Source organism: Balearica regulorum, chromosome 1 (genome assembly GCF_011004875.1).
Source record: "Balearica regulorum gibbericeps isolate bBalReg1 chromosome 1, bBalReg1.pri, whole genome shotgun sequence".
Classification (NCBI taxonomy): domain Eukaryota; kingdom Metazoa; phylum Chordata; class Aves; order Gruiformes; family Gruidae; genus Balearica; species Balearica regulorum.
In genome coordinates, this window is record NC_046184.1 from 37,568,254 (window position 1) to 37,583,817 (window position 15,564).

Sequence of the window (15,564 nt, forward strand, 5' to 3'; positions counted from 1 at the left end):
CCAACCTTAAAGATTCTATGATCCTATGATAATTAGTAGCCAGTTAGAGGTGAAGGATTAAGAATAACCGTCCCCGTAGAGAAGAGCTGCAGTGTGAGCTCACTGCGTATCTCGCCAGCAGGGAACCCAGACACAGCAACCAGCACACGTGCACTCAGCACCAGCAGAAACAAAACCTGCCCCTTGTCCATCTCAGGGGATGTGTGGAAGGAGGAAGAGGAAGAAACAGAGAGGGGGAAAGGGGAGGAAAAGAGCTACAGCAGAGAAGGAAATTTTTTTTCTAATTTTTTTTTTTTTTTAGAAAAGGATGTCATAAGGGATACTGGTTAGGAGCTGGGATGATTGCCATAAGGAAGGGGAACAGGAAGGTGTATCTATAGGAAACCTGGCTACACATTGCACACAGAACAATGTAAACAATAGTTCCACTCTAGCTGTACCCGTCTGCTTTGTCACGTAGACAAGCTGTCAGTGACAGATTGCCTGTCTCTTCCCCTTGGTGCGGTGAGGAGAGGCAGGCAGAGTCTGTCAGTGCAGCTGTTTGGCGAGGAGGGACGGTTGGGTGGGCAGGCATCACAGATGGGGCAAAAAACTGAGGACAGGAGAGAAGTCAATGTTAATCTTCTGCCTGGGGCGTATGCCCATGCCTGCACCTGCGGTAGGGAATACTGACAGTTTTACAAGACGGCCTGTGCATGGGTTCTTCTTGACAAGCTCTGTAGAGCTAAACCCACTGTCTTTATATAACACAGCTCTGCTAAATGGTGCGAACAAACTCGTAATTGCACTTTATTTTTCCAAGACAGTATAGCTATACTTTATAAGAGCTCCTTCTGCTATTGGAGGTATGAAGCAAGAGCGCAAGCTAAAGAGGTCTGTTTGTCTCAGAGCACAAGTGAAGTAGTGAAATGCAGGTGACACACCAGTTCACCATATTGGGGACAACTTTGGGGTCCCCTAACCAAACTGAGAGATAAAGGCCCAAGTGGGCATGGAAAAGAAGTGCAGCTTTTCAGCAGCAATCAAAACCAATTACTGTGCCTAGGAAAGTAAAAACATCCAGAGGAGCAGGACTATGATATCACATAGTACATCACCTGTGCCTTGATAATCATGGGCTCTACCGCATCACTGTGTTGTTATAATAACAGTTTTACATTCCCGTTGTGGTGCTACCTGTGTTAAGGCTGTGTCATTGGTGGAGACAAACCCTGAAGAGAATAGCTGTCAACAGGACAGAGTTCTGTTAAAAGTTTTAACAGCTCAAGACTTGGCTTTTTGTTCACCAAATTGGCTAGCAATTTAATTCTAGTTGCCCCATTGCACCTTTTTTAATTAATTCAGAAGCAAACGTTTGTGTTTACAGTGAAATAATTGTTAGCACAACAATATTTTTAATGTTTGTAATCTAGGGAAATACTGCTGCAAAGATAAAGATTAGCAAGCCTGGATCACGTACAAAATGGTATTGGCCTTCAGTTCTCAGTCTACAAGTTCTAACCCATTTTTTTTCCATAGACACGGCTTTCCGTTCTAATAGCACATTTTTCCAATATAGATTACAGGCTTTAAATTAAATGCATTCACCATATCTTTGCACATACATTCATAGAATCATAGAATTATTTTGGTTGGAAAAGACCTTTAAGATCATCAAGTCCAACCGTTAACTTCACACTGCCAAGTCCACCATGTGTTCTTAAAATGTTCTTAGTACCAAATATGAGAGTAGGTGAGAATTTTTCAGTTTTCATATTGAACTTCATGAGAGTTACTGATTGACCTGTGGTGGAGAAAAAAAATGTTTCCATTAAAGAGTCTGGAGTATTTTGGGGGTTTAATGTGATTGATTCATTGATTATAAGTTGGATGCATCGCTGCCAGCTGTATGTGGAGAGAGAGAAAGGGAGGTGCAGCATTGCTGCTGTATTGATCAGACACGTGGTACTTACATATTTCCCTCTGTTAGGAGATGGAAGAAGCAGATTCTATAAATGTGTTGGTTTGGTTTTTTAATGTTGAAAATCTGATTAGTTTTGTGCTAAAATGTTGTATACGTGCACAAGACCAAGCAGCTAACCCCATAGGAATTACAGGGTTATTGAAACATAATCCAGAGGCTGTGATCAAAAGTAAAAGGATTTCTTTCTACTTTAGTTATTGTTGTTATAAGAATTACTTGCTGTATAAAGTGAAACTACAAGTGAATCTTTCTGTGCCTACTAGAATAAACCCATCTGTAGTGGCTGGCTCCGTAGCACTAGGAATGTCCAATTACAATTTAGACAACAAGAAGACTTTTTAAAAATTAAAAAATAAATTATGTCTGCAGAGGTGAGATCTGGTAGCTTGGGGAAAAGGAGACTGGAACTTATAATTGAGCATATAAATACTTCATAACTGCTTAATTTTAAGCATATAAAGTACTGGGTTTTTTGTAAGGTTACTGTTGATCACTGGAAAGGGAAGAGGGAAGGAGATGCATTTTACTGTAGTATTGTCAGTCTTTTTTAAATGTGCAGAAAGTATCCCTGTTAAGGAAAACACATAAGTTTCTGCTTTGTCCTAAATCTGGAAATGAAATTTAATTTGTGAAGTTCAGAACATTTGTACTCAAGCTGAGGCATAAAAAATATCTATCTGTAATTTTGTTGCAGAAGAACCTTTACCTGAAAGTGCCTCTGCAGTAAAGATTCAAAGGATATTGTTCATGTTTTGCTGAAGCAGTTTTTAGCATATTTCCTCTACCTTCTGTTTGCTGGAGATTTTTTATTCTTGTTGGGGAGGCATATGGAAAAGGGTGACTAGGTTTGTTTTCAAAGGAAGTAAGAGAGAATTTCCTGAGGAAGTTACACAGATGGGTTTCTCCTGGGAAAACATACATACGATTAATACCATACTGTTCATAGATATCTCATAAACATAGGGTAAAAATTGAGATGGTAGTTCTGCTGGAAACAAAAATTACAGGGACACGTAAGGCTGTAAGTTATTGTTGTCTCCCCAACACATAGTCATTTTCCTGCTTTTCAGTAGCACATGCTGGGATCAACACTTTGCCAAATTCTGTTCTGTCAACACCTTGCAACATTGCTTTGCTTTAGCTGTTCCCCAGTCAGAGAGCTGCTGTCCTGAGGACAGGACTTGGAAATTGCAGAGCCGCTGTTCTCTGATGGGTGCAGAAGAGGATAAACACCCCGGGAGATAGCGTCTTCTCAGGGAGTTCAGGGACGTGCTCTCTTCCCGACAGCCAGGGTCCATCTGGGAGAACTGCGGAAGTGCAGAGCAGAGCAACAGCAAACCCCCCCAAAAAATGCAGGGGATGGTCTCCCCTCTTTTCCTTAGTTCCTTGTGCCCTGAGGCGTAAAGGGCAGCACAGTGCCACTTCAGTGCCATCACCTCTGTAGGGAGGTTAGTACTGCATCTGCCACTCCAATCCCAAATTTAAATTAGCACTTATGTTTCCTCTGCCCTTTCTGCCTTCCCAAGCTTCTGGATCTGGACAGCTCTACTTGGCATCAAACCTTGATTTTTAAGCACACTGCAACATAATGTGTAATCATAAGAAACTTTGGGGGTCGTAAGTAAAAAAGTGAGAACAGAACTAGATGATTAACAGAGTCCCTAAAGCTCTTTCCACAGTTCTTCAGTTTGTCCTAATTTTTCACTTCCATACCATTGCCTGAGTCACTGGAGATGGTAGCTGGTGAGATCCTATATGTCATCAAATACTTCTTGCTATTGTAGGCGAATGCCCCCAGGTATGGACAGAGCAGTGCAATTACATTTCCCTCCAAGCTGTCAATTTTACTGTTAGACGTTCAGTACCACACACAATTCGAGTTATCCCAAATTTAGCTTTCATCACCTTTGCTTTTCTGGAAATACTTGTCTATCATACAGTAACCTTGATATTAAATGCCTTAGCTTTTCAAAACACATTTATTTCTAGAAGTAACCCTCATGGTACTTTGGTTTTAACTATTAAGGCTTTACCTGTAACAAGGTGAATTACTATTTATGTAGTCTCAATACTGTTTGCTATAGGAAAGCTCTCTCCATGTAAAAGCAACATTCAAGCAAAAAAAATGCCCCTTTCAAAATAGTAAACCCTGTCTGAATATGTCTTTGGTTCCATTAAGAAAACTGCGTGAGATCTACTGGGCACCCCTCCCTGAAGAGTTGGGATTTGTTACCCAGGCAATCTAACGAACATGTCTCAAAAGTCACATCCATTATGGGTATATTACCAATTCATACAGCTGGTTCCAGTGGGGAAACTTCCTTCAGACCTCTGGGAATGTATGTGAATCTTGCAGGCGACAGAAGGGTACAAAAAGCAAATTCCCACCATGCACCACACTTAAATTAGTGTAATTCCACTGAGGGAGATAGAAGTATTTCTAGTTTAGTCCATTAATTCATAAATAAGAAGATCTATATACTCAAATGTGGGATACTATATGGTCTGTTGAAATTAGCAGAGAAACGGGAAATCCCATAGCTAATCAGTGTAGGGGTTCCTCAGTCCATCAGTCAATCCAGTACCCATGATCATTATCGAGTTAACTTCAGGGAACATCAAAGGAAAATACATACAGGAAATTTGGGGTTTTCTTGGTGTAAAGTTTTTCTTTGTTTAGTTGGGTTGGAGGGGTTTTTTGCATTTTAAAGTGTTACCCATTAGTGAGTGACTGCCTCACTGAAACCTGGGAGCCTTTGCTTCTAACAAACAAGATTGTATATTAGAATATATCACTGATATGTATACACCAAAATTAAAGTTTTCCCAGTTTTCCAGAATGTTTCTTTCTACATAATCTTTACATTTTCTTTGCTTAAAAAGACAAAACCAAGAAACCTATCACCCCCACCCACCCAACTAAGAAATGCCTACCAGCAAGCCATCCAGTAGCGATGCATTTTCAGGAATTAATACCATTATTGCTAGATTCTTATTTGTGTTTATTTAATCAAAGTAATTTCTGCCAGGGTACATTACTTTTGCATTTATGAATTCGCCATACCACTGTGTGCCATCTCTGGAAAGTTTCTGGGTTTCTAATGCTAAACACCCCGCAGTTTGTCACTGACAGGACCTCTTGGCCTGACTGCAGAAACAGCAAACCACAAGACAGCCTTCTGCAGGCTGGGCAAGTTATTAAAAAAAAAAACAAACAACCAAGCTGCAAACTATAACCTCAATAAAGGTGCTATCATTATGTTTTCATCCTGCAGGATGAAGTTAATTTAAAAAAACATTCCTGTGCAAAATGTTGTCATAAAGGGACAGTGGCTTTTATTACCAGCCTGGTTCTTTGGGGAATTACAACCTCAGCAATTTTAATTTGCACCAGACAGAAAGTTGCTATGCTAGTCATTAACCCAGATGTTAATTTCCATCTAAATATTGCTCTAATTATGTAAAGAAAATTGTCATTTTGGGGGCTCTTGAGTTACTGGAGTCAACAAAGTGTGTGATTTTTAAACCTGTATTTTGCAGGTTTTTCTTTGTGTTTTGGGACTGCGGTGACAAATTTTAATCTGTTTGAGCTCAGGTGCTTTCGGTTTTGTGCAGATTACCCCTGCAGAGGAGTCGTCCTTAGGCGGTCTGGAGCCTCTGTCTCACTCCAAAAGGGTGTTAAGGAAGCAGATTAAAGCACTAGGCTTGGATGTTGTGTAAAGCACAAGGGTTTTACTAGGTCTGCACACCTGTCACGTAAAAGGCAGAAATCTCATAGCCCAATTAGGCAGAGCATCCCTGCTCATGCACGAGGAAATCCTGTCTTCTTTCCTTGGCCACTGCAGGTGTAAAGGCACTCTGGTTTACTTTTCCTTTATCGTGCTGCTTCCTCAGACCTCTGATTATTCATCTGGGTTTGTTCATCATATTTTCAGAGGTCATTGCCTGGCCTCCATCCCACTCCTCAGCCATGAAGGACCCCTTGCAGCAGGGCAGAGGCCTCTCTCCCAGCAGCAGCTATTGTAACATTTGAGTATGCTGTTATGTTTTCTGCAGCTTGCAAAGCAACGCAAATGTTTCACACTTGGGGCACAGATTGATGTTTCTTTGTAAGGGACATATTATAACTACTGCCTGAAGTCTACCTTAGCTGACCTGATTTCTGTCAGCTCTGCTCAATAAGAATGAGCTCTGAGAAAATGCACTAAATGGGTTTTATGAAACCAAAATGAACAGATAAGCTGGTGTGGAATCTAATATCCGTTCTACTTCCCTCCCTGCACAGAGTGCGAGCCCATAGAAGCTATAGCCAAGTTTGACTACGTTGGAAGATCTGCACGAGAACTTTCTTTCAAGAAAGGAGCTTCCCTTCTGCTCTATCACCGAGCATCTGAAGACTGGTGGGAAGGAAGGCACAACGGAATTGATGGCCTTGTCCCTCACCAGTACATAGTGGTGCAGGATATGTAAGCAGTGTCTGGTGTGACTAGGTTCTTGGTGGGGTGTAAAAACATGCTGAAGCAATTAACAAAGTGATTTCCAAACGGAACAGTGGTTTGAAGGCTCAGATAGATTAAAGATGAGCCTTCTGTGCAGGATGCCTCTGTCTTCATTGCCCTGAATTGACAGCTCTTTTAATCAAAAGCTACTACGAGGCTAAGCTACTTTGTTTATGAATATGTTCCCAGTACATTAAAAGATGGATGCTGCTGCACCTATTTTGACTATCTCTTTGTAGCAATTGCTGACATTTAACTTCAGAATAGCAAAGGCTGGAGAATTGCAGCCCTGACCTCTTCTTTTACAGTATTAAGCATGTGCTTTGCAAAGAAAGACAAAATTCTTGTTTGCAGAAAGGTTACATTCAAAATGTAAAGAGCTCAGTAAACAGAAAGATTATAAGCAGGTTTTGGAGACGTGGAGGGGCTGTAGTGCATTGTAACATGCCTGCTTTTCTTAAGGGGATTAAAATCTGGGAATGCCAAGAGGCTCTCTGTCGCACCTGACTCTCTGACTCATCTCACCGTGTGTGTTCTGTTCAGGGATGATACTTTCTCAGATACACTGAGCCAAAAAGCAGACAGTGAGGCCAGCAGCGGACCCATAACTGAGGACAAGTCATCATCAAAGGACATGAACTCTCCTACTGACCGTCATTCTGACGTGTATTTAGGAAGGTAAGCTTGAGCGTAACGTGTTTTCAGTCGTACTGCTCACAGCTCAGGTGACACAGCGATTACTTCTCCATGTGCTGGTGGTGGGTCACTACACCTTGTCTGATAACCACTTCTTCATTGGTGCAGGCAAAGAAAGAGATCAGAACCTCCACCTCCTCTCAGACGCCCCGGCAGGAGCAGTGACGGTCACTGCCCAGTGCACCCACCTCACCCTCTCTCCAACTCAGCCGTGGAGCTAGGTTCCCCCAACCTGGCAACTCACTGCAGTCCCAGAGCCCTCCTTCAGAATCGCAACCTCAATGCCGACAGCCCTGAAAGGAGGCGTAGACCTGGCCACGGCAGTCTCACTAACATCAGTAGGCACGATTCTCTAAAGAAGATTGATAGCCCTCCAATTAGAAGATCTACATCATCTGGTCAGTACACAGGTTTCAATGACCATAAACCACTGGACCCAGAGTCAATAGCTCAGGTTTGTGTCTTTTTTGTTCTATGTCACTCTGATTTTCTGAGGAGCAAGTCTCAGTGAATAGTGTAGTGCAGAGCACCTACACTGGTAGGAGTGTGCATGCGGGAGAATATCCTTACTTAGCTTTTTAAACAGAGCGCGTGTGAAAGAAGATGCATTAAGGGACCCTGGACCGAAGAAGCACAAGGAGGAACAGATATTTGCAGTAGCAATAAAAAGAAATTATTTCCTGTTGTACCATAATGAAATTGCCTCTGCCACCCAGAACACTAGGATAGTATGTGATTACAACAGCTATGTAAATCTGTGCGTTCTGATGAAGGCTGGCCTATCCTAACTTGCATGTAATTAGTGTTCAATTATTTCTCAGTATTTTGCTTTGCAGAAAAGTGCTCTGACTGGCTAGTAGCGACCATTTGGCATTCAAAGCACAGATTTACATTCCAGGGTCTCATGGATTTTACATAGTTTTCATATAGTTCATACCGTATGTTGATTTGATGCTTGTAGTTGTGCCTAAGAACATGATAAATAAATAAATCATGGGCCATCTTGTCCCTGTGTGAGCACTCAACGGTCTCGTTCCTGGCAGTGAAGAGGTGAGAAGGATGGAATAGGGAGCACCCCGATCATCAAATTGGTTTGTTGTACAGAGCTGGTAACAGCTCTTGAGCAAACAGATACCGCTGTCTTCAGAACTCGCCTTTTGTCTAGCTGGTATAACATGATTACGGGGGACACCCTGAGGGTACGATATGATTGCAGAAGTATTTTACAATAACGCTGGCACTCATGTTTGAAAATTTAATGTACTGGTGATGTTTGCTTTCAAACTCTGCTTCCAACGAGGGATAGAAGGCACTGTCATGCTTGGGTCAGAAAGCTGAACTGTGCATTAGAGAGTTAGAAAGTGTAAATGTTGTTACTGTTTTATTTTACTATAAGTTATTTACTTTTCTGGAACCACACACAGTGCTGTTTGGTTGAAGCTATTTTTTTTTGATGTGTAGACTGGCAGTGAGAGAACCCAAACTTTGATTAAACTGCATGAAAGTTAAAGTGAGCAAGCAGGAAACACCAGATATTTAACCTCAGTTGTATCTCAGTACCACTGAAAAGTAGTAAACTAGTGTCTTGGTGCATTTTATGCCAGAAATCCTGCTGAAAAAAATAATTTCTTGGGTAATCTCACTGAACAATGTCTTACAGGTTTTTTCTGCTTAAAATTCAACTCAGAGGATCAGGAGGAGAGAAGACCTGATAGATGCATAAGTTTTATTTCCTTACAAAACCTGGTCTATAATCCCCGTGAGGGAATACAGATCCTGGACACCTGGGGCACTAGATGAGGGGAGCAGTCAGCTAAGAGGTGGCAAATGGACTAAAATCTTCACAGCTGTCAGTACCCAAGAGGTGACAGAAATCTTCACAGTTAAAAATGCTGCTCAGCAAATATCCATTGTCCTGACAATCACTTAATAAAATGGCTTGCAGGATTTAGTTTAATTGATTTTTTTTTAAATGTTTTTAGCTGAATTTTGACTCTCTCATGTGAACAGGTTAAATACTTGTAATGTCCACCTAAAGCTGCCATCTTTGCCATACTACATTAATTGTAGTGTCTTTCAAATAAATCCGGGGAAATTGGCTTCAGCACTATAATATTCATTAAAGAGAGGATGGTTGGAAAAATAAATCATGCATTTGTCACCCCCTTCCCCTGCTCCTCCAGTGTGTTGTGTTCAGTAGCAATTCGAATGACGTGCCGCTCTCTCTGTGCTCTGACCCAGGACATCGAGGAGACAATGAACACAGCGCTGAACGAGCTCCGTGAGCTGGAGCGGCAGAGCTCGGCGAAGCACGCCCCCGATGTTGTGTTGGACACCTTGGAACAAATGAAAAACACGCCCACCCCTGCCACCTCCACGGAGTCCCTCAGCCCTCTCCACAGCGTTGTTTTAAGGAGCTCCGAGCCTCAGATCCGCCGTAGCACTAGTTCTTCCAGTGACACCATGAGTACTTTCAAGCCCATGGTGGCCCCTAGAATGGGAGTGCAGCTGAAACCTCCTGCTCTTAGGCCAAAACCTATTGTTCTTCCAAAAACAAATCCTAGCATAGGGCCTTCCCCTCCTTCCCAGGGTCCAGCCGACAAATCTTGCACAATGTAGACAGCTCAGCCACCCACAGTGCCCGGCTGGGGTGTGCTAGGGAAAGGGATGGATTAACGATAGAAGTCAGGGCTCCATAGCAGCGTTTGTTCATGTTTGTAACTGGAGAGGCTTTGTTTTTCAGTGTTTTTGAATGTATTGTCTGAAACTAGCTACATTAACATGGGCATTTGTATTTTGTATGGTTTCAATTAAAAGAAAAACTGGACAATTGTGCATCGTTTTAAAAAACAAACATAGACTTACTTGAAAACTTGATGCTGCACCATTTATAATAAAAACGACACGGATCACAAACAGCTTGCCACGTTGTACCATACTTCACAGTCTTACTGTAGCTATACAATAACAGATCCTGCACAAAACTTAAGGGGCGGGGGGGCGGGGCAGGTGGGACCTCTCATTTCTGGGTCACCAAACCAAATCTCAATCAGGTTAATAAGAGCTGAAATCTAGCATGTGAGGATTAAGTGTCTGTGTGGAATATCTAAGTCATCTCAGGCCACATTTCTTATTTAAGACACACCAAAAAAACCCACCAAACCCTCACAACTCTCACAATTGGCACCAAGTTTTAGCTTTCTCGTTGGCAGTCTCACGAGAGACAAGCACTGGATGGCTCTGGAGATCACATTGCTCTCACCAATAAAAAGCAGCATTCCAGGTCACGGCCAAAGCACATCTCCAGAAACTCCTTTTCCTGTCCTCTGTAATAGCATACCTTTTCCCGTGGAGCTAGACCTTCATTCCCTGATACCACATTTATCACAAAAGCTAAATTCATTTAAAGTTCATAGTTGAGCGAGCCAGGCTCTGGGGAGTACGTGAACCTGTTGGTCCATTAGGCTGGCTGATAGGCGATTAAAAGGATCAACTCCACAGTAATTCAGCAAAGTATCCCATTGACTTTATTGCTGAGTGTCCAATTAAAGACACGATTTGCGCTGTAATAGTCAGGGTTTCGAGCTGACCCAGCTCCGCTGGCTGCCTTGCACAGCGCAAACGCTCTGCGCGCATCCTCCGTTACGCTGACGGCAGCACGACGGGGACTCTGAAGAGGGACTACCTCCTGCCAGCGATGCAGGGGTCGCTCGCAGGACAGACAGCTGAGTTTCTACCACCTAGATTCAAGCTGACTAAAATTTTCCATAACCACTTTTCCCCCCTCCTTCCCCTCTGTTTTTAATGACCGAAATCAGTACCTTTCTTATGTCTGTGTGAGTGAAGACTGTTGACTTTGCATAGTGCTCTGTTGTTGAACTTTGTTAGGCGTAAACTAAATGTACAGCTGTTTTGCACATTGCAACAGTAAGCCATAATATTATTTCTGTGAATATATTTTCCAACATCCAATCCATAAAATAAGTTTCAGTGAAGAAGAAAAAAAATCCATTGTGGCCCACCTACAGCGGTACAACTGACTTTAAGTAAGATCTGTCTTTCCATGTATTAAGATTTCACCGTTGGAAAGCTTGGAGTTGTACCACTTCCTATAGATAAACAGTTGAGTCTGGTAGGAGAAGAGCAGTGACAAAATTTGACAGGCATTATTACTGAGGTGACAGGAGTCATTTCCTGTTGTTATTTAGGAGCAACTTACTCCTGCTCTGGTTTACACCCTTTAGATAGGTAACGCAAAGCCCCAAGGTGCGAAAAGAACCCCACGAACCGCCTCAGAGAACCAAACTGCTCCTGGTATTTGCAAACCCATCTCAGTCCAGGCACAGACTTCACGTACGTCTAGGTTAGAGGCAAAGTCTTAATCCACCTCAGCGGACTGTGCAGCGTCGGTCAGTGAACCTCCGGCCCTCTCGACCGTACCGCCTAGTCCTAAGGCCAGAGCGAGAGCCTAAGGCCAGGCTGGCCCCAGCTGCAGACCAGCGCTGGTCTGTGGGGTCTGTTCACTTGGTTGGGACCAGAGAGATTTTCAAGTAGTTCCCCAATTTACTAGAATCAGTGGAACAAACTGGAATTTCAGCTTTCATTTACATGCAGTTTTAGTCTAGCGTTTTTAAATTAACCCACCTGGCATAATTGAGATGGATACTTGTATCTTTAAATTGCATAGGGAATTTTGTATGTTTAAATAACTGTACTGGACTCCATAATGCTTATATTAGAAACTGTTTAGCAAAAGAAAATATTAGAAACAGTGCATTTAGTGAATGCATCCGCTTAGTGCATTCACACAGTTAAATGTGTAGTTTGATGGTTATTATAGATACTTAAAAGTATAGTAAGTGGATATGTAACAGGAAAGACTGCTACAACTACAGACGTACTAAAGGGTAACTCCTGCACACCTAATCCAATCAGTATTGTCCTTTACTGTCAAGTTTGATAAATTGCAGTACTGGTAGCTTCCTGCTTGTTGACTGTTACCTAATTGTGTCAATGTACATCTGTAGTATGTACATGTGAAAGTGCCTTTAAATTTTAGAGGAGCTTTAGCCTTGCTCTTGTACTGTTGCATTTCCATTGCATCCTTCCCTGTTCGTGTATGGCTGCATTCCCATTGCATTCCTTCCACTCTCGAAGAACAAATAAAAACATGGAAATTTCACGGTTCTGGAAGAGAAATGTACTGTTAATCTGTTGTGACAATGCACTTTTATGTATAGTACTGTACATTTTTGGCATGTACCATTACAAGCTTCAGTATACATTCAGGTTTGTTCCTCATAGTGTATCTTTATAATAAAGAAGATAGTTCTGTCTGTGCGTGTAGTTTTGCCACGTAAGCCGCCGTATCTTCTAACGTGGGTTGTCAATACACCTTTACCTTCCCTAGAAAGAGGAAACGATCAGCATCCCCCGGCCACCCACACCCCACCCTGCATTGGGTCCCATTGCCGTCTTGGCCTGAAGACGTGTCTGTGCCCGGGCAGGCTCCTGCCTGACCTGAAGAGCACCATCCCTGTAAGCCCACCCACGTCCCTCCGTACCTGAAGACTCCCGCAAAGAGCCACCGACTGCACGTGGTCGGTCACCGTCCTGGCCCTGCTCCCGCTGCCTGTGGGAACCACCGCCCACTTGGCCAGTACCCCGCCACCAAAAAGCACTCCATCTTCCACATTTTAAACACACAGTCTCAGAGGGAAACGAATTTTGAAAGTCTACCTAGGGGGTGTTTTACAGCAGAAAAAGGGACGCCATCGCGCTGGGTGGGGTGGGGGGAGTGCCGCAGTGAAGGTTATCTTCAGTGACCTTATGTCCGAGTAACGGTGGCAGTACATGCACCTCCGCAGCTGGCTCCAGAGCCAGGGGGGCCGTCAGTGCCAGGCTGGTGGCTGCACAAGGGCTCAGATTGTGTCTGCCCAAACAGGCCTGCCATGCTGCCCGACTTACACAGGTTTAGGGGAAGAAGAGCTACTTGGAAACCCACTTCTCATCCTTGCTTAAAAAATAATAAGGAGCAGGAGTTGCAGCTGAAGGGGACGGTTTCAAAGAAGTCATCTCTGTTGTGGTTGAGAACCATCTGCTGGCAGGGGGAGAAGGGGCCAGATGTCAGGCAGTGCAGGCGGTACAGGGGGACGGGCACCCTAGCCACCCTGGCTCGGAGCAGGGCTTTCATTCTTCATGCTGGGAAAGCCGCCGTAAGACAACTGTTCTTTAGTGGGCTCATCGATCAGCCCGTGGTGGCAGCCTTTGTATCACAGTCTCCAGTGACCTACTTTGGGTACTTCTCCTTGTTCCGTACCACATAAAAGCCGACTAAGACATGCAGGAGAGGACAGCAAAGTCCTGCACAGCCCAGAGGACGCGTAACCCAGTTTCCACAGTGAGCCCATACGCTGGTGAGGAGAGATGCTTCTGTGGTGCCTTTTGATCTGTTTTAAAATAAATAAGAAAATACAAGAAGAGGGGCCTCCTCCTGTTGTGTAACATGACGTTTCCGTGTTGCACTGCTTAGCTTGCTTCCAGGTTTTGCAGTGGAAAAAAGCCCGGCTCTCATGGGGGTTTTGGCAGGTGACTAGGGAACCGCTGACTTTACTGGCACTCGGTAAAGCAAAGGGGTGATGAGTTGTTTTGTTGAGAAAAGTGTGTTAACTGAACAGAAAATGAGGAGCAGTGGCAGCAGGGTGTTTAGCTCCCAGGACACCACTGAAAATAGCTGTTCCAAGCCACGTGCAGCTCCAGGACGCAGCACTGCCCCGGTCTGCACAAATGCCTCCTTGGCCAGCGTGAGGAAACCGCGGAGGCCTCAGCCCAGGTTTTAAGTTCTCCTTGGTAGAAACGCATGGCTTATTACATACTCTGAGGCTCACGGAGACTTAACCAGCCCAGAAGGAGCCACAATCACTCGACGAGCCCTTTAGATTGGTCTGGATGGTACTGATACATGAAACTAGCCTAAGTATTAAGTAGAGATGGTACAGGATGAAAGTACCATGCTTGTAGGTAGGAATAGTGCATTTTCCATGAACTTGGCTCTTGGGGTAGAGGGAGAACAAACTCTATAATATATGAAAGGCCAAATAGATCAACAATTGAGCACCTTAAAATCCAGTTAGCTAACACAGCTCAATTACTGTTAAAAAAAAAAAAAAAAATTAAAAAGAACCACTAGTTTGAACATACCCCTGTAATTGCAGCTACTCCGTTGCTGCTTTCTGCAAGGGCGTTTGCAGATCACGGAGCTGACAGCACTGGTCTCTGCTGGCACTACAGCTCTGGCAGACCCGGCATAAGCAAGTTTTCCTGCTGGAGGGGCCATGATGCCAGCAACCGTGTGACTTGGAGGTGCTGCTCACTCTTTCCACCACAGTGCCGCAGCCTGCCCGGACCCAGCGGCCTCAGCCCCAAGATGGCTGACGCCGCCCCCTCCAGCCCCCTCCCAGCACACAGCCCCACTGGATACCCCACCTCCCTCTGACTGCCCCTCTGCCCCCGGCCCCACAGGACTGTAACCCTAACGCAGTGTTTCAGTTCCTCTCATCCAGCCATCCTACTCATCAACAAGGCCAAAACTGGTGGAGAGAGGAAAACAGAAAATGGCAGGTCAAGGACGAGGCCATCTGATGCACTGTCCCACTGTGCTAGTTTTGGCTGGGATAGAGTTAGTTTTCTTCATAGTAGCTGGTATGGGGCCGTGTGTTGGATTTGTGCTGGAAACAGTGCTGATGACACAAGGATGTTTTAGTCACTGCTGAGCAGTGCTGACACAGAGCCAAGGCCTTTTCTGCTTCCCACCCCACCAGCGAGGAGGCTGGGGGTGCACAAGAAATTGGGAGGGGACACAGCCAGGACAGCTGACCTCAAGGGACCAAAGGGATATCCCATACCATATGATGTCATGCTCAGCATTGGGGAAGAAGAAGGAAGGGGGAAACGTTTGGCATGATGGCATTTGTCTTCCCAAGTCACCGTTACGCGTGATGGAGCCCTGCTTTCCTGGAGATGACTGAACACCTGCCTGTGATGGGAAGTGGTGAATGAATTCCTTGTCTTGCTTTGCTTGTGTGCACAGCTTTTGCTTTACCTATTAAACTGTCTTTATCTCAACCCATGAGTTTTCTCACTTTCACTCTTCCGATTCTCTCTCTTATCCCAACGGGAGGGAGGGACCGAGTGGCTGCATGGGGCTCAGCTGCCATCTGGGGTTAAACTACAACACCCAGCCAGATGGAAGAATGAAACTTGTGCGGTTGCTTTAAGCCAGACTTAAGGGGGAGAAGAGCAATATATTTCCTTAACTTTTCACTCATATGACAGATACGGCAAGAGCCGGCAGGCCCACGTGCTGGAAGGTGACACACAGAATTTGATGCTGACTGAGGGATTAAA

The 15,564-nt window shown here is 44.2% G+C and overlaps 1 protein-coding gene across 2 annotated transcripts in view; it reads left to right on the plus strand.

Moving 5' to 3' along the window:
- The window catches only part of SRGAP1 (SLIT-ROBO Rho GTPase activating protein 1), a 154,545-nt gene extending 142,051 nt beyond the window's left edge, over positions 1 to 12,494 (plus strand). For both annotated transcript variants that reach the window (XM_075745623.1, XM_075745632.1), the window contains exons 19-22: positions 6,249 to 6,429; positions 7,006 to 7,140; positions 7,267 to 7,612; positions 9,400 to 12,494. In XM_075745623.1, the coding sequence (XP_075601738.1) occupies positions 6,249 to 6,429; positions 7,006 to 7,140; positions 7,267 to 7,612; positions 9,400 to 9,777 (1,040 nt within the window). In that variant the 3' untranslated portion in view covers positions 9,778 to 12,494. The remainder of the gene's footprint in view (positions 1 to 6,248; positions 6,430 to 7,005; positions 7,141 to 7,266; positions 7,613 to 9,399) is intronic.
- The last annotated feature ends 3,070 nt before the right edge of the window (positions 12,495 to 15,564 follow it).